Source organism: Pristiophorus japonicus, chromosome 11 (genome assembly GCF_044704955.1).
Source record: "Pristiophorus japonicus isolate sPriJap1 chromosome 11, sPriJap1.hap1, whole genome shotgun sequence".
NCBI lineage: Eukaryota > Metazoa > Chordata > Chondrichthyes > Pristiophoridae > Pristiophorus > Pristiophorus japonicus.
In genome coordinates this window covers 56,526,238-56,546,254 of record NC_091987.1, presented here as the reverse complement: position 1 = coordinate 56,546,254, position 20,017 = coordinate 56,526,238, and the positions used below count along the sequence as shown (strand labels likewise).

Here is a 20,017-nt window from a genome sequence, read left to right as displayed (position 1 = left end):
GCCCAGTACCACCCAAAGTGGTAGTTTGTGCACCACTCCATCGTAGGAGACCTTTACAGTAGCACTGCTGATTACAGAAATCAGTTCTTTCGTATAAGTTCTTAGTTTCGTGCGAACTGGAGTTAAGAATGGCCTTGAGGTCTTGTTGCACCACAACCTTTCGAAAGTATTTTTGCCCATGATGGATTGGCTCGCGCCTGTGTCCAGCTCCATTGACACCGGGAGTCCATTTAGTTCAACATTCAGCATTATCGGGGGACAATTCGTGGTGAATGTGTGCACCCCATGTACCTCTGCCTCCTGGATCTGAGGCTCTGGTTCGTTGTGATCCTCCATGGATCTGTCCTCCTCTGCAACATAGTGGTTTAACAGGCTTAGCAGCTTGCCTGCACACTCGGAGGTGTCCCATTGTTCCACAGCCCTTGCAAATGTACTCTTTGAATCGGCATGAATGGAAACGATGAGCACCGCCGCAGCGCCAACAAGGTGTTAATGGCCTAGCATTCATCACCTTTGATGGAGGATTCTGAGTCATCTGTGTACATGCAGCTGCAGGTATGTGTGACCTGCCCTGTACGTTACGATTCGAAAACAACATCACTTTGTTCACAGTATTTGTAGCAGCACTTGTGTGCTGAGAGATTTGCTTCGTATTGTCACTGGCGGCAATGAACACCTGGGCTATCGCTATGGCCTTACTCAAGGTTGGGGTCTCTACAGTCAAAAGTTTGTGAAGTATGGTTTCGTGGCCAATGCCAAGTACGAAAAGTCTCTGAGCATGTGCTCCAAACATCCTTCAAATTCGCAATGGCCTGCAAGGCATCTTAGCTCGGCGACACAACTCACCACTTCCTGGACTTCAGACCTTTTGTAGGTGTAAAACCAGAATGCTTTCCTTTGGGTTCAAATGCTCTCGGAACAATGTGCACAAATCGTCGTACGATTTCTCCATGGATTTCGCTGGAGTAAGCAGATTCTTCATGAGGCCATACGTTGGTGCCCCACAGACGGTGAGGAGGATCGCCCTTCGTTTGGCAGCACTCTCTTCCCCATCTAGCTCATTGGCCACAAAGTATTGGTCGAGTCGCTCCACAAAAGTTTCCCAATCATCTCCCTCTGAGAATTTCTCCAAGATGCCCATTGTTCTCTGCATCTTTGGGTTCGCTATCTGTATCTTGTCGCCAGTTTTTGTGTATGGAGAAAGAGACTGAACACTGTGAACTTAAAGTGAAGTGTGACCTTAGTCTTTTATTGCAGGTCTCCAGAGTGCCTCTCCAACCTGTGAAGCCTCCTTAAATACCTGTGATCCCAAGGGATTATGGGATCCCTTGGGATTCCATGGGATTAGCCCTCTGGTGGCTGTACAGAGTAAATACAAGTCCACATATATAACACTAACCACCGCTCCTTGACATTCAACAGGATTACCATCACTGAATCCTCCACGATCAAAATCTTAGGGGTCACCATTGACCAGAAACTTAACTGGACCAGCCACATAAATACTGTGGCTACAGGATTAGGTCAGAGGCTGTGTATTCTGTGATGAGTGACTCACCTCCTGACTTCTCAAAGCCTTTCCACCACCTAGAAGACTCAAGTCAGGAGTGTGATGGAATACTCTCCACTTGCCTGGATGAGTGCAGCTCCAACAACACTAAAGAAGCTCGACATCATCCAGGAAAAAGCAGCCCGCTTGATTGGTACCCCATTCACTCCCTCCACTACTGGTGTACCGTGACTGCAGTGTGTACCATCTACAAGATGCACTGCAGCAACTCACCAAGACTACTTCGACAACACCTCCCAAACCTATGACCTCTACCACCTGGAAGGACAAGGGCAGCAGGCACATGTGAACACCATCACCTGCAAGTTCCCCTCCACGTCACACACCATCCTGACTTGGAAGTATATCACCCGTTCCTTCATCGCCGCCAGGTCAAAATCCTGGAACTCCCTCCCGAACAGCACTGTGGGAGTACCTTCACCACACGGACTGCAGTGATTCAAGAAGGCGGCTCACCACCACCTTCTCAAGGGCAATTAGGGATGGGCAATAAATGCTGGCCTTGCCGGCGATGCCCACATCCCAGGAATGAATTTTTAAAAAACTTCTCCGCTTTCTTGACTTCATTGAACACTGGCTCCTCTCACTCTGGATGTTCATCGCAGGCTTCTGTATGTAAATCACTACTATGCTCCCTATTCTGCCTTCTAGTCCCTTTTCTGGATTTGCTCATGCCTGGGGTCATATTCCATCTGTATTCTGAACTATTTCAATTGCCAACACTGATTTCCAAATCTGCTCCCATCTTGGCTGCTGACTTCACTGTCTTCAAGCTTCACAGCAAATTACAGGAGTAATTACAGGAGCAATTTGCATTGAACGCCATCAAAATTGTTCTGCTGGTTTCCTGGGGCCAAACTCCCTTCCTCTGCTGGCCCCTGATGGAGTTCTGTCATCAGATTACATGTGGCTGCTGATCCATGTTTGTGGATGATGTTGCCAAGGAGCAGCACGTAGATGAGGACGGGGCCAAGAATGGATTTTCAGGGGACTCCTGCGGCAATGGTATAAGGGGGTGGGAAGAGGAGTCACTGCTGGAAATGGTCTGGCTATAATTGGATGGACAAGTGCGGAATTTGGCAAAGGTAGTCTTTGGAGAAAATGGACAACGTAAATAAAATGTGCTCTGCTCTGCAGCCAAGCCTGTCTATAGTTGTTGGAGGCAGATGGACAATATTTTGCAGTGTATACTAATGTATACAAAACTTCATATTACTGCTACTTCCATCATCATCATAGGCAGTCCCTCGAAATCGAGGAAGACTTTCATATGCATTCTAACTGGCACATTTTGAAACATAGAAACATAGAAACATAGAAAATAGGTGCAGGAGTAGGCCATTCGGCCCTTCTAGCCTGCACCGCCATTCAATGAGTTCATGGCTGAACATGCAACTTCAGTACCCCATTCCTGCTTTCTCACCATACCCCTTGATTCCCCTAGTAGTAAGGACTTCATCTAACTCCTTTTTGAATATATTTAGTGAATTGGCCTCAACAACTTTCTGTGGTAGAGAATTCCACAGGTTCACCACTCTCTGGGTGAAGAAATTCCTCCTCATCTCGGTCCTAAATGGCTTCCCCCTTATCCTTAGACTGTGTCCCCTGGTTCTGGACTTCCCCAACATTGGGAACATTCTTCCTGCATCTAACCTGTCTAACCCCGTCAGAATTTTAAACGTTTCTATGAGGTCCCCTCTCATTCTTCTGAACTCCAGTGAATACAAGCCCAGTTGATCCAGTCTTTCTTGAAAAACATTACTAACAAACTTTAGGCTGCTGGTGTAGGTTAAGGCCCGGTCAGTTTGATTTATAATTCCAGTAAAGTATAATGGAACAGTATGAAACTTGAAGCCTTCCTAAATTTAACTGAATTTACCCCCACCCTCTAAACAAATGTCTAACTTAACATACTTAGTCCATTAGTTTAATCGATTTGTTGATTGTTAAGCTTCTACTAGAATTTTCAAACTCATGTCAATACCTCCAAGTGCAGCAGCTAGTCTGCCAGATTTACCAGATTATGGCGGGCTGACAAAAAATTATTGTAAGTTGGAAAATTGCTTGATTGCAATTTAAATGTTTTGAAATCAACCTATGGGCTAGAACCTCCACTTTTTGGGTGCTATTTCCAGCGTGGGAGTTAAAAAAGGGTTTTCAGATCGCCGGCTTCTCGCCTATTCTCAAAACACCTAGTTTACATTTTTGAAAATGGGCATTACCGTGAGCGATATCAAATGGGTGATAGCGTTAAATTTTTTTGACCTTCTGCCGTAACGTGTGACCGTCCTTAGCAATGGCATGGTAATGCTCGATTCCCACAATTCAGGAGGTCAAGGATCATCATGACATGCGCAGAAGAGGAGACAGAGAGGGAGCTCAGAGGCACTGAAGGCGTTGCTGGGTGTGGTGTGGCTGCTTTGGGAGGAAGGAGGGAGACTTTAGAGCTTCACAGCAAGTAGGCAAACAAAAAATAGCTGTTACCAGCCACATATTTGACCGAATTTGCCCTATAATGGAGGGAGAGGAAGAGGCAGCAGAGCACACTGTGGAGACTGAAGCTGGAGAGAGCAGTGAGGTGGGAGAGGAGCACAATGGAGGCCACAAAAGAGCCAGAAGGACCTCGGACGACGGAAATGCCTCCTTCTTGCACGGTCGAGTTACACTGGGGTGATTTGACACAGGGAGGGCGTGGGAAGCCCATCCCAAATGCCTACCAGAAGATATGGACCGAGATAGCAGAGGTGGTCTCATCGGCGACCAACGAGGTGCGTGAGGGCAACCAATGCCGCAAGCGATGGAACAACCTTGTGGGATCCACAAGAGTAAGTATTACATTGATTTACATGTATTTATGTATTTATATAATTTTATTTGGAACAGTCATGAGTGACTATCATCAGATGTGAGGTCTTGCACTTTTACTGGGAATGTTTTACTCAAAGCCTGCGGTCACCATGTACATCTTCAGGTAAAGAATGATAATTTTCATAATAATCATGATTACATCTGTCGGTTATGTGTTGTATCCGTGTCTGTGACAGTACCTAGCAATGATATCATGCAATGATCTCATGCCATGTCGTCCTGTCACCTTTTACAGAAGAAGCTATCGACGATGAGGTCGGTGCAGAGGCGAACGGGTGGGGGGCCACCAGTCCCCAGCGACATCACACAGATGGAGAAACGTGTGCTCGCACTCGTAGGGAAGCACACCCGGACAGCCACGGACGCATCTGCAGACCAGAGTAAAGTTTACACCATTGCGTGATCAAAATCAATAGATGTCACACCAACTCATATCTGAACAATCATATATGATAGATGATTTCTAAAATTGTCATAGAAATAATGCTGGCCTAATGTGATGTCTGCGACGATTTTGAGAGCGGTGGTGCTTTTGTTGTGCATATGCTGTGTGCAGCGTATCTTGTCACTCAGCACCTCCTTCTCCTCTAATAACCTCATTTGTGTTTTGCAGCTCAGCCAGCAGCGCGGCCCCAGGCAAGGCCACAGAGGCTAGAAGGTGGGGCGCGGGGCAGGAGTCGGCGGACGATCCTACTACATCTGGTGCTGAGGAGCTCTGATTGTCGCCCGTCAATCCGCTGGGTCTGTTCTCGACGGATGAGAACGTGGACTTTGAAGAACCTGCATCACCACGATCCAGAACCCATTCCACGCCAAGGCCATCGTGGTCCTCCGGTCATTCTCACCTCCACTCTGGAGGTACCGGCCCCAAGCATCTCTCCACAGGGCACTCCATATGTCCCCAGGACGGCGCCGAACCCGCGGAGACCTCGTGGACGTGGCAAGTCTGTTCCACAAGCGCGACATGACAATGGAGAGATGGTACAGTTGAGCAGGAGGACTGTAGACATTGGTGAGCAGCTCATCGAAGCATTGGGGGGCATATCCCAATACCTGGCCACCATGACCGAGTACATTCCGTGCATGGCGGAGTCCCTGGATGCGATAGCCAGGAACACTGCTGCCACAACCCTCCCAGTGGTACCCGAGCGTGGCACTCCACTGCTAGGTTCCGCACCACCACTGCAAACGACAGATGAGAGCAAGATCCTGCTTCTGCATCAGAGAATGTTGCCCCCTCAGCATCCCCCGCTCCCGTACCCGTGCAACTGCTGCATCTGCCTTCAGCCCCCACAATGAGACACCGCCTGAGGAGCTCCTCGGCCAGGCGCTGTGGAGCAAGGAGGGTAAGGGTAGAGGTGGGGAGAAGAAGGGGAGGGGGGGGAAGGAAAGTGAGGTGCATGTGCACAGGTGATGGCTGTGTTATATCTCCATCTGGGTGTATGCAATTTGTTGCAATATATGGGGGCTGGGGACCACGCTCCTGCTTTGCCTTTGTGTTCTGTGTTGCTGGACATGTTAAACATGTGATTGATGTCAATGGTAGAAAAAGCGGGGAGTGGGCAGGTGTTGGGTGTTACTAGCTGTGATACCTATGATTTCAGATCAATGTTGGTATTAAACTTTTGTTATTGAACATAAACTTGTTGCACATTGTCTCAGATAGCTGGACCGTTACACACAGGTGATTCCTTACCATGAAAGGGTTAAAGACAACTTAACATCAATCAACGTAAAGTTAAACTGGCACCAAGGTTATGGGCACCATTGATGTCTGAGCTGCACACACACAGCAGTGTGTCAGTGTTGTCATTCACATCAGCGCTCTTTCAGGCAAATCTTTCCGATAACAGTTCCTCATGTAAGAATGGGATTTAAAAAATGGCAGCCACACCGCTGCCGTTCGTTCCAGTTAGTTCCACTTTTTGTGGGCGGTTTTTTGAGCAAGCGATATTGTGGGCGATATGTGTGCGAGGTAGTGAAATTGAAGATGGGCGATCTCCATGGCCGCTAGTTTGGGTAAATATGCTTTTTATGACAAAAAACAGTAGGCGGGCGTTCATATTGAATACTGGCGTTAATTCCATGCGGAAATTAACGCTGGCCAATATCATGGGCATTGAATTCGCCCATTCTGCTGATTCCGCCCCAAAAAAGTGGGCGGGCGGTGATATTTTTTCCTGGCGTTAAGCCCATGGGGAAAGTAACGCTCGGTGATAAGTCTCCTAAAAAAGCCTGTCAGCTTCCATTTTGTGCCAAAATGGGCGATATATGGTATTATACATCATATCTGTGGTAAAATGGGCGTTAAGCATGCAAAAAAAGTGGAGATTCTAGCCCTATATGTCAATCAATAAAATATTACATCTTAATGTCTGCTATCTTAGAGCAATAGTATCACCAATGTCATCTTCTGTTTCCATGCTGCGTTGATATCTATAATTCTGCCCAACAGGTTGAAGGTGTTTTCCTGTATGTCTCAATGAGATGTTGAAAAAACTCACTGCACAAGAGCTTTATTTGAAGTGTGCAAAAAAAACCAGCAAGATTACATTAGCAGCTGCTGAAACTGTGAATAAATTGAGAAGATTCTGAACAACAGCAGCCGACAGCGGTAAACACAAACTAATTAGCTGCTGTTTTGGAGTGGTGAGGAGGCAGGTAATGAATTGCTCGATGATCCATATTTTAAAACATTATAATCGACTGAAACTTATAGTTTTGCTGACATTTGCAAGTTTTGTTATAATAAGACATGACTGTGCAAACAAAAATTCATTTGGAAATGGTCACCGCTGTTTAATTCAAGGTGCAGAAAGCTATCAAACGCTGGTGCATCGACCAAACAAATATGTTTTAACTCCTGAGTAATCCAACACTGATCAAGATTGCACCATTATGTGAAAGATCATACAAACCAATTTTTGTTTCTCCTCCTCTGACCCGAGTACAAAATGGGCGGAGGGTACACGAAGCACCCTCAGCCTAACAGGGCCTGTACCTGCCCGTGTTTGCGGGTTTAGGTCACAGTAATGGGTCCAATTCACCCCCAGCACAGGTAGAGGCATTGGAAGAGTTTGCACCCAATAGGGGATGGGTGGGGAAGGCGTCGGGGGGGTGGGGGTTAGGGAAGGAAACTGTAACACTGCAGGCTTGTCTGAAATCAGCAACCAGAAGGCCCGTTGCTCATCTTTCTGACCGACCTACAGGTTTTTATTGCCTGCCTCTTCTCAGATATTTGTCCGGCTTCGGGCTGGGTACAAACTCTAAGACCCATTTCCTGTGTCAAACCTCCGTCAAACAGAGATCCAAGAAAATGAGGCAGGTTGAGTGGTGAAGTCACTGCTGCCTTAATAGCATTGTATTTGCATGCTTTGCCCTCGCTCAAGGTGCCAGCGATCCATGACCCACTCCCCCGGAAACCCTTGGCATGCAAATGAAATGCAAAGTTGGTGGGGATTCGGGTCTCTGGCTCTTTTTTCCCTTTGCCTTGTGCCTAGGAAATGAGCACAAATCAGAGGAAAATCTGCCCCATAGTATTATCATAAAATGACAGTAATACTGCAGCTACAAATGCTGATCAAGGAAGATAAATGGGGAAAACAGGCAAAATCCCAATTGGCACTGAATCTTAAATTCAGGATTTTGAAAGCTATTTTAATAATCTGTTAATATGTTTAATTCATGTTTTAACAAAAGGACATGTGGTGTTAATTCGCCCCTTCTTTGACAAGTGTTAATGAGCAGGCATTGTTTGGTTTAATGGTTTGGCTTGTCATAATTCTGGACAAACCCACTACATGCAGTGCCAGAACTAGACACGAAAATAAACCAGATGAATGCATATGGTATGGCTGATGTACATGATCTATCAATGTCACTTCTCAGAAAATCTCAAATGCTCATGTTGGCTTGTGGCTCAGATTTGGCACGTTGCTAACAATCCCTGTTTGATCTGGAAGGGAATGTGTTGTTCCTTTGTTTTACTCATGTCTTGAGTACATTAAAAAATCAAGTTTTTGATCCATGAGGCTCTTGCCTCTCCCAGTGTGGCTGGACTATCAAATTCTAACCCAGTATCTGTACCGCCAATCTTCTAAAAATATAAATAATTGCTACAAATTAGAAAGCACAAAGCATATATCACTATAAATATCATTCTCAATTAATGAGAAGATAGAAGTATTACCATACATCTACCACTGTTCTACCATTTTAAGGACTCGTCATCATCAAAATCCAAATTGCTGACACGATTTTGTCAATGAATGATGATGCTACTGGTGTTGCCTGCTGAAGTCTGATACCTCAAGGGCGCAGCCATTTTAGTTGACACATCTATTGTGTAGAACTGCAGGGGAATAGCTTCAAGCTATAACAGAGCAGTGGAGAGAGGCAAGAACCATCTCAGAAAGGTGATGAGAAGTGTCAGAGATGAGCAAGTAATGGCCTGAAGGTAAAGTATGAGCAGCAGGAAACATGAAAGGGAAATCTGGAAGTGAAACAGAGCACTGACAAAGAAGCAATGCGGACTTTAGAACTAAGGCAAATAAGAGGTTAAAATAAAACATCAAAACAACGGAAGGCGAAAGCCCCAAATATCCTTGAGAGCCACAGTACCTTCTGCCAGCCAGTCAGTCCCAGCATAAAGCCGGTCCCAACTCCCAGGGATGGGCTTATTAACATAAAGGGGTCAGCTGCCTCATCCCGACAGCACTTGTTGGGCATTCACCCTTGCCGCTCTGTTAGGGAGGGGTCAGGTTGTGGTCGAAGCCAGAAGCATTTTAAATAATGATGGATTTGGCAATCATCCTACTTGGCAGTTTCAAGTCACCTTAGAAAAACACAGACCTTCAAAAAAAAAACCTCCATATAGTACAGAAACCTTCATTGTGGAGCCCAGTTCTGTCAAGACCCTATTGACCTGCGTCATGCAAGCATACTTTGCATTCGAGGCAGAGGAAGCAGAACTGGTAGGACGTGCCACGGGTCTTGTCATCCCTCCAGTCCTGCTTCGTACAATGATATTACGATGGAGGGGAGAGGGTGCAAGAAATGGCTACCATTTCCACTCCAATCAGAATCTTGCATTACAGCTGGCAAGGAGTGAAGACCTGGTCGAAACTGGCCTCGCTTTAAATTCTTCTCTCCCTCACCCCACCCAGATACCCTTATTTTCATGTTAAAAAAGAAAAGTTTCAGAGCTCAAGAATTTTGGAATTTTTTTTAGTGGAGTCAGTGGCAACAGATCCTTGCATCACTTATGAGCCTTGTCCAGCATTCGAGCCCAATACATTGAAGAGATAAATTCGTTATTATAGTTTAACCTGGAAAAATGATTTAATATTTGAGTTAATCAGCCAATAATTAATCAATAGTCATTCTATGCTAATACATTTTGGTCAAGCTCCACTTACAACAAAACTAGAGAGATACACCATTTGAATATCAATTCTTGTAGGTTGATATAGTGCTGTGCTATATCACTATTCCACATATGAGACTTGGTTAGTCTGATATTTTAACAAAGATGTTCACCTTATGGATGTCAAAATAAAGGACAAAGAATTTCACATGAATGCGTTATTGAGGTAAAACGTCATCTTATCCTGAACAAAGAGGCCTGAGACTGGCCTGCCATTGCTCCTCAGGCCTCGTTAACACTTTATGCACAAGCTGCCGGTGACTCTCATGGTTGTGATGAATGTGGAGTCAGGAGAGCACACCTGGTAGTCCTGCCTTCACGGGAAGGTTTACATACTTATAAAAAACCTATCTATAGAAGCCCGAGTGGAGCAGGCCCGACACCTGGCCCGTTTATCGGAAACAAATTTTACAGAGGGGTCCTTCAACAGGCATTAGGCCCTTAATTAACAAATGCAAAAGGCCTAATACCTGTATTAGGTACCCGCCCATGCCACCTAAAAAACGGATCCGACTAATTTAACAGTGAGCCGAATGCCTGCGCAGATTGGGTGCAGGCCATCCCATTGCTAAATTGGTTAGTGTTGCACCTGTTTTACATCCGAAAAATGGGTGCAAAGCAAACCAATTCCTACCCCTTGTGTGTGTTGCTAATATTCCACAGCACAAATTCAACTCACTGAACTCCCTCTGGCAATCATGAATTAAAAATAATTTTGTACAGTTTTAAACTGTTGTGTATGTAACGCAGACATACACGCATACTGAACATACCATGAACCGCATGTAAAGTATAACATTTTTAACAGGGCATGGGGTGATTTATATACTCATAGATGGGTGATAACTTATCTTCTGGAAATGCTTTCTGTTTTAGGAAGATGTAATAGCATGTACAATTCAGTAAAATGAAACCTATATGTGTTTCCTGTTTAATCTCAAACTACATGAATGCTGAGCTCAGGTTTCGGCCAACATTTCAAATGTATGGAATGTTGGGATAATTTTTATTGCATATGTAAACCTGTAAATATCTTGATTAACCACCAGAAGGCTCATTCCCTGGAGTCCCAAGGGATCCCACAATCCCTTGGGAGCACCTGTACTTAAGGAGGCCTCACAGGCTGGCGAGGCATTCTGGAGACCTGTAACAAAAGACTAAGGTCACACTTTACTTTGAACTCACAATATCTGGTCAGACTCTTTATTCATACATAACAACTGGCGACGAGATACAGATGACGAACCCCACAGCAACAATGCAGAGAACATTGGGCATCCTGGAGAAATTTTCGGAGGCAGATGATTGGGAAACCTTCGTGGAGCGACTCGACCAATACTTCATGGCCAATGAGCTGGAAGGAGAAACGAACGCTGCCATACGAAGGGCGATTCTCCTCACCATTTGCGGGGCACCAACGTATGGCCTCATGAAAAATCTGCTTGCTCCAGCGAAATCCACAGAAAAAATATATGATGATTTGTGCACACTGGTCCGGGAGCATCTGAACCCGAAGGAAAGCGTTCTGATGGCGAGGTACCGATTCTACATGTACAAGAGGTCTGAAGGCCAGGAAATGGCGAGCTATGTCACTGAGCTAAGACGCCTTGCAGGACATTGCGAATTTGATGTACATTTGGAGCACATGCTCAGGGACTTCTTTGTACTTGGCATTGGCCATGAAGTTATACTTCGCAAACATTTGACTGTAGAGATCCCAACCTTGAGTAAAGCCATAGCGATAGCCCAGGCGTACAGCGTCACCAGTGACAATATCAAGCAAATGTCTCAGCACACGAGTGCTGCTACAAGTACTGTGAACAAAGTAATGTTGTTTTTGAATCGTAACTTACAGGGCAGGCCTCACATGCCTGCAGCTGCACGTCCGCAGATGTCTCAGAGTCCACCATCAAGGGTGATGAATGCTAGGCCATTAACAGCTTGTTGGTGCTGCAGGGGTGATCATAGTTTCCATTCATGTCGCTACAAAGGAACACTTGCAAGGGCTGTGGAACAATGGGACATCTCCAACGTATGTGCAGGCGAGCTGCAAACCCTGCAAACCACCATGTTGCAGAGGAGGACAGATCCACGGCGGATCACAATGAACCAGGGCCTCAGACTGAGGAGGCAGAGGTATATGGGGTGCACACATTTACCACAAAGTGTCCCCCGATAATGCTGAAGGTTGAATTAAATAAACTCCCAGTGTCAATGGAACTGAACACGGGCGCGAGCCAGTCCATTATGAGCAAAAAGACTTTCAATAAATTGTGGTGCAGCAAGATCTCAAGGCCAGTCCTGACTCCCATTCAAACTAAACTGAGAACTTACACAAAGGAAGTGATTCCCTTAATCGGCAGTGCTACTGTAAAGGTCTCCTACGATGCAGCGGTGCACAAGCTACCACTCTGGGTGGTACCGGGCGATGGTCCCATGCTGCTCGGCAGGAGCTGGCTGGGGAAGATATGCTGGAACTGGGACGACGTCTAAGCGTTCTCGTCTGTCGACGACACTTCATGTGCCGAGCTTCTAAACAAGTTCCCCTCGCTGTTCGAACCGGGCATCGGAAAGTTCCAAGGAGCAAAAGTGCAGATCCACCTAATTCCGGGGGCACGACCCATCCATCACAAGGTGAGAGCAGTACCGTACATGATGAGAGAGAGGGTGGAGATCGAGCTGGACCGGCTGCAACGAGAGGGCATCATTTCGCTGATCGAGTTCAGCGAGTGGGCCAGTCCGATTGTTCCAGTCCTCAAGAGAGACATCACCATCAGAATCTGTGGTGATTACAAAATAACTATCAATCGTTTCTCCCTGCAGGATCAATATCCACTACCGAAGGCAGATGACCTTTTTGCGACGCTGGTGGGAGGAAAGACGTTCACGAAGCTGGACTTGACCTCGGCCTACATGACGCAGGAGCTGGAGGCCCGTTTGAGATTCGATCTGTCGCGGCGATATTCCAGAGAAACATGGAAAGCTTACTGAAGACGGTCCCGTGCACCATGGTCTTCCAGGATGACATCTTGGTTACAGGTCGGGACACAGTCGAGCATCTGCAGAACCTGGAGGAGGTTCTTAGTCGGCTTAATCGCGTGGGGCTCAGGTTAAAATGCTCGAAGTGCATTTTCCTGGTGCCTGAAGTGGAGTTCCTGGGGAGAAGAATCGCAGCGGTCTGCATCAGGCCCACCGATTTGAAAACGGAGGCAATCGAGAACGCACAGAGACCACAGAACGTGACGGAGTTACAGTCATTTCGAGGACTCCTGAACTACTTTGGTAACTTCTTACCGGGTCTCAGCACACTGTTAGAACTACTGCACATCTTACTGCGTAAAGGAGACGAATGGGTATGGGGCAAAAGCCAAGAAAATGCCTTTGTAAAAGCTAGAAAACTGTTATGCTCAAACAAATTGCTTGTGTTGTATGATCCATGTAAGCTTTTGGTACTAGCATGTGATGCGTCGTCATACAGTGTCGGGTGTGTATTGCAACAAGCTAATGAATCTGGGAAATTGCAACCGGTTGCTTATGCATCCAGGAGTCTGTCTAAGGCTGAGAGGCCCTACAGCATGATTGAAAAAGAAGCATTAGCGTGTGACTACGGGGTAAAGAAAATGCATCAATATCTGTTTCGGCTCAAATTTGAATTGGAAATTGACCATAAGCCACTGATATCCCTCTTTTCTGAAAGTAAGAGGATAAATACGAATGCATCGGCCCGCATCCAGGGATGGGCGCTCACGTTGTCCGCATACAACTACACCATCTACCACAGGCCAGGCATAGAAAACTGTGCCGATGTTCTCAGTAGGCTGCCATTGCCCATCACGGGGTGGAAATGACACAGCCCCGCAGATTTAGTCATGCTAATGGAAGCATTCGAGAGTGACCGCCTGACGATTAGAACCTGGACGAGCCAGGACCCCTTACTGTCCTTAGTTAAAAAAAACTGTGCGCTTCACAGGAGCTGGTCCAGTGTCCCATTAGAAATGCATGAAGAAATAAAGCCATACCAGCAGCGCAAAGATGAAATGTCTATAGAGGCAGACTGCCTTCTGTGGGGTAATCGGGTAGTGGTACCAAAAAGGGCAGGGACACTTTCATTAGTGATCACCACAGCACTCACCCAGGCATTGTAATGATGAAAGCGATAGCCAGATCCCATGTGTGGTGGCCCAGTATCGATGCGGACTTAGAGTCCTGCATGCACAAATGTAACACATGTTCACAGTTAAGCAATGCACCCAGGGAGGCGCCACTAAGTTTATAGTCTTGGCCCTCCAAACCGTGGTCTAGGGTTCATGTCGACTATGCAGGCCCGTTCTTGGGTAAAATGTTCCTAGTGGTTGTAGATGCATACTCCAAATGGATTGAATGTGAGATAATGTCGGCAAGCACGTCCGCTACCACCACGGAAAGCCTGCGGGCCATGTTTGCCACGCACGGCCTGCCTGATGTCCTTGTGAGTGACAACGGGCTGTGTTTCACCAGTGCCGAGTTCAAAGAGTTCATGACCCGCAATGGGATCAAACATGTTACATCTGCCCCATTCAAACCAGCATCCAATGGTCAGGCAGAGAGAGCAGTGCAAACAATCAAGCAGAGCTTGAAGAGGGTAACTGAAGGCTCACTGCAGACTTGCCTGTCCCGAGACCTGCTTAGTTACCGCACGAATCCCCACTCGCTCACTGGGATTCCACCTGGTGAACTGCTCATGAAAAGGGCACTTAAGACAAGGCTCTCGTGAGTCCACCCTGATCTACACGAACAGATAGAGAGCAGGCAGCTTCAACAAAGTACATATCATGATAGCGCAAATGTGTCACGTGAAATTGAAATTAATGATCCTGTATTTGTGTTGAACTATGGACAAGGTCCCAAGTGGCTTCCCGGCACTGTTGGAGCCAAAGAGGGAAGTAGGGTGTTTCGCGTCAAACTTTCAAATGGACTCATCTACAGGAAATACTTGGACCAAACCAAACTCAGATTCATGGACAATCCAGAACAACCCACATTAGACCCTACCTTTTTAGACCCCCCAACACACACACCAGTGGCAACCGACACAGCGGTTGACCATGAAGCAGAACCCATCACCCGCAGCAGCCCAGCAGGACTCACCACACCAGGCAGCCCAGCAAGGCCAGCTGCACGGCAGCCCAGCGAGGGCCCAACTAATGATTCACCAAACGATTCACCAAAAGCAGATTGGTCGCTCATCCCGACTCCGTTAAAACCAGAAGTTGGAATCTGGTTTGAAATTTAAAAAATGTTAATTTCTCACCCAACCCAAACCTACCCATTTTTTGGGGTTAAATTTGTTATGTATGAATAAAGAGTCTGACCAGATACTGTGAGCTCAAAGTAAAGTGTGACCTTAGTCTTTTATTACGAGTCTCCAGAGTGCCTCTCCAGCCTGTGAGGCCTCCTTAAGTACAGGTGCTCCCAAGGGATTGCACCGAGACGATCAACCAGGGAAAGAAAGGCCCCAGATCGATTCACCTTGTAAATAGTTACACTATTCACTTTGGTGGGGGAGTGTTATTATATATGTAACCCTGTAAGTAACTTGTTTAACCACCAGAGGGCTCATCCCCTGGAGTCCCAAGGGATCCCACTTTGAGCTCACAGTATCTGGTCAGACTCTTTATTCATACAAAACAAATTTAACCCCCAAAAATGGGTAGGTTTGGGTTGGGTGAGAAATAAAAATTTTTAAAATTTCAAACCAGATTCCAACTTCCGATTTTAACGGAGTCGGGATGAGCGACCAATCTGTTTTCAGGAGGTGGGTCGGTTGGTAAAAGCTTTTAATGAGGCTGCATGTTTCCATTCTTACAAGTTCTTTATTTTTAATCAATGTCAGTCTGGTTTCCTGGGCTTCGGGAATCCCAGCAGGTAAAAGGAGGCGAGAAGGGATAGATGCATGAGGTAAGTTGCTTTATAGCACTGCTTTTGGGCTAGGAGGAGCATGAATGTTTCCCTCCAGCCCAACAAACCTTGCACGTGATCACCGACTCCCCCGTCATCCTGTCACCCGCGATTTCCCCCCCGACAGCCAGCTTGCCCGACCCTGACCACGCTCTAACCCCCCCCTCGCAATCTCTGACCGCCTCCCCCATCCTCGAGTGCGATCTCTCGCTGCCTCCCTACCAGCTCTTCAGCTACGTTCTTCTGCTCCAGGCTTTCCCACCTGATAGGCAGTCAGGTTGGGATACCTGCAAAAAATATTTCAAAGACCTGCAGAACAATCAGGAAACCTGTACTTACTCCTCTCCTCACCCCCCCGCCCCCCACTGCATCAATATCAGGGCGTTTATGTTCACTTTGACTTTGTATATATTTGGACATACTCTTAAAAGTGGCTAACATTCATTAACACAATGCAGATTTACTTTGAATTAACTCCAGTTAACTCTGTTGGCCCAGGTGACTGACCAATAACCGAAAATAGCTGAGGAAAAGAAATGTCACTGTACTCCCCTACAGGAGTGGAGCACAGATACTTTGGGTCATAGAATATTTAGACTTTAAGAATTAATTTTATGGTACAATAATCGCCTCAGCCCAATACTTGTACATTATGCACAATAGTTATTCATGGTTACTTATCATTATGCTGTCACATTTCAACCTGTAGAAGTTTGGAGAAACGCACATAAACGTAAGAAAAGTATAATACTTTTTGTGACGACTCCCTCCAAACGAACGATGTTAGGATGGTCAAACTGTCCCATGATGCTTGCTTCTCTGAGGAAATCCTTTCGTTGTCTGTCCATGTAACCTCCTTTTAAAGTCTTAATAGCCACAGGAATCTCCCTTTTTCCAGGTGTTTTTAGCCGACCACTGCAGACCTCTCCAAACTCCCCTAAAAATGCAGATCATAAGAACAAGTGACTCAGGAAGTTACTTAGAAAAATGCAAAATAATCTCGTTTAAGCAATCGAATATGTCATTTAATTTTAATTAGCATATCTAAAATATTCAATAAGAATTGGTTAACTGTTTTATTGAGTTGATGTAATCTTCTCGCTATACACTACCAATAAATAGGACTCAGCTGAATAATAAGATGGTCCAACTACACATTTTGCTCCATGGTTACATTTCCTGACTATATCCACAAGACAGTGAATGTATTAACTCACTGCAAGCAGCCACTGGTGATAAAATTTCACTTGTGCCTGTGGTATCTGTGAGTTGCAGTTTATTTTCTGCTTATTAAAGATCATTAGTGCCTTTCTGTCCCTATTCTATACATTCTAATAATTCCAGGAAGTTTAACCAAAGTGGTGTATCTTTGGACAGTAATTAAACATATTCTTAGTGATGCATGTAGCTGATAAATGTTAATTTATATTATTTTTGACCACCCTGAATTATTGCACTCAATAGGGTGTCACTGTTCAATTACAAATTACTGTGGCATTGCAGGGTTATACAAACTTTCGGAGCTAGAAACCAGGGGCCGAAATTGCTCCCCAACTGAAAGGGGAGACACCTACTGTTTTTGAAGATTTTTCTCCGCCCCAATCCATGGGGCAGAGAGTGGAGCGAAATTAAGCGATTTACATTTTTTTCTTCTTCCGGGAAGTGTTCGGGGCGGAAGTCAGCGTGGAGCAGGGCAGACGTTGGTCGGTGTTATCAGCACTAAGCTGATGCCGTCAGCGTGATGCAGACGTCCCGTGTCGCGCTGATGTGTAGCAACGTCCCTTCCCTTCAGTTAAAGGGGAGGGCTGCTGCGAACTCTGCAGCCACATTAGTGCCACCAAGAAAGGTTTCGGCCGAGCAAGAGGAGGTGACGGGCTATCTGTTGATGGCCTGGTCGAACCTGTGGCTGCCGTTGTCCGGCCGACCTCGGAGTTGGCCGATAATTAAAATAAGATGGCGGCCACGGCAGTGCGCCTTCCCCTTTAAGGGCGCATGCGCCGCCCAGCCTCAGGTAGCATCCCGCAGGGGAAAGCTGTCGGGGGCAGCGAGCAGCGGCCGATCTGCTCCCGCGGGGCAATTTCCCATGGGGCAATTTCTCATGGAGCAATTTCCCATGGGGCAATTTCTCATGGGGCAATTTCCCACGGGGCGGAAAAGGGGGTCGACGGGGCGGGAACACCGGCGGGATGTTCTCCACCCCCCCCAAAGATAAATAAGGGCAATGTCGTGATTGTTGGAGACTTGGCACCGACTGACCGATGAGTGCTTTCTGCACCGTCACTGCCTCAAAGATGCGGTGACGACTCTTATTATACAAACTTTCCGAGCTGGAGACCAGACGTCTGTCAAAACTAAGATATTGATTACTTGTGATTAGCTGGAAATGCAAGCCTGCATACACAAAAATGTAAGATTCCCGAATAGAAATTTCAAGAATTCCCCATACATATAAAAAGTGAGACCACCACGCACAAAAAAGTGAGGCAGCCAAATAAAAAAGCGGGAGATTTCTCCAGAAGCAAAAAATGTGAGTTCCATCATCCTTCCTCCTCCTTTCCCCAAAGATTGAAAAGATGGACACCTTCGAAGTTTAAAATTATTATGGCCTGGTAAAGTCTGATTGGTGTGAAAGAGCCGCTCTGTCATTGGTCAAATCTACCAATCAGGGAGTAGCCTTTTCTAGTTTTCTCGGCCTGGGCCACTAATAGAACCAAAGTCAAAATCAGCTTTGTGTACAAGCAAGAATTGAACTCGCAGGGCTTTGTGGGCTGGATCAAAGGATCTTGCTGGCTGTTTCCCGTTATCTCAGTCCCAGTGCGGAGTCTTGGCTGCAAAATTGAAAAACTTGCCCCGTATTAATTAAAGCAATGGATGGTGGGATGAGTTAGCACAATATCTTTCCACTTCAGGGACATGAGATCAAATCCAGCTGAAACTGATGGAATGATCATTGCTTCTTGCTACTGACTGTATTCAAAATGCATTAGGGAAGGTTCAACCGGGCTCTTGCCGAACATGGCTACCTAACACTATAATAACACTTATTTGGAAAACTCACCACTAAAGGCCACAAGGATAGGTGGTATAAGAATTAGAAAAATTGACACCTATTCAATTGAATAATACTTTCTTGGTCACTCTAATCCTCAGGCCAATAATATGTGGCGCTCTTCCAAGACTGCGGTTACGGTACGTTATTATGGGAGAATACGAGCTTTATTCTGTGCAGCAGCCAGCTAGGGAATGGAAGACCAGCAGGAAGAGCAGTGCAAGAATGTAGTGCAGGGGTCCCCTGCGGTTATCCCCCTGCAAAACAGATATACTGCTTTGAGTGCTGTTGAGGGGGATGACTCATCAGGGGAGGGTAGCAGCAGCCAAGTTCATGGCACCATGGCTGGCTCTGGTGCACAGGAGGGCAGGAAAAAGAGTGGGAGAGCGATAGTGATAGGGGATTCAATTGTAAGGGGAATAGATAGGCGTTTCTGCGGCCGCAACCGAGACTCCAGGATGGTATGTTGCCTCCCTGGTGCAAGGGTCAAGGATGTCTTGGAGCGGGTGCAGGACATTCTGAAAAGGAAGGGAGAACAGCCAGTTGTCGTGGTGCACATTGGTACCAATGACATAGGTAAAAAAAGGGATGAGGTCCAACGAGACGAATTTAAGGAGCTAGGAGCTAAATTAAAAAGTAGGTCCTCAAAAGTAGTAATCTCGGGATTGCTACCAGTGCCACGTGCTAGTCAGAGTAGGAATCGCAGGATAGCGCAGATGAATACATGGCTTGAGCAGTGGTGCAGCAGGGAGGGATTCAAATTTCTGGGGCATTGGAACCGGTTCTGGGGGAGGTGGGACCAGTACAAACCAGACGGTCTGCACCTGGGCAGGACTGGAACCAATGTCCTCGGGGGAGTGTTTGCTAGTGCTGTTATGGAGGAGTTAAACTAATATAGCAGGGGGATGGGAACCAATGCAGGGAGACAGAGGGAAACAAAATGGAGACAGAAGCAAAAGACAGAAAGGAAATGAGTAAAATGCAGGGCAGAGAAACACAAGGCAAAAAACAAAAAGGGCCACTGTACAGCAAAATTCTAAAGGGTCAAAGTGTAATAAAAAGGCAAGCCTTAAAGCTCGGTGCCTCAATGAGAGGAGTATACGGAACCCAGGAGAGGACTCTGAGCTAGTTAGAGTGGTTGAGAGCGCAGATGAACAGGACCCCAAGG

At 46.3% G+C, this 20,017-nt stretch overlaps 1 protein-coding gene across 3 annotated transcripts in view; it reads right to left on the bottom strand.

Moving 5' to 3' along the window:
* epha6 (eph receptor A6) overlaps positions 1 to 20,017 on the bottom strand; it is a 754,048-nt gene that overhangs the window by 56,478 nt on the left and 677,553 nt on the right. For 2 of the 3 annotated variants that reach the window (XM_070893392.1, XM_070893391.1), the window contains one exon: positions 16,552 to 16,737. In XM_070893392.1, coding sequence (XP_070749493.1) covers positions 16,552 to 16,737 — 186 coding nt within the window. Of the gene's footprint in view, positions 1 to 16,527; positions 16,738 to 20,017 lie in introns of all 3 variants that reach the window. The other variant, XM_070893390.1, reaches the window with a different exon arrangement.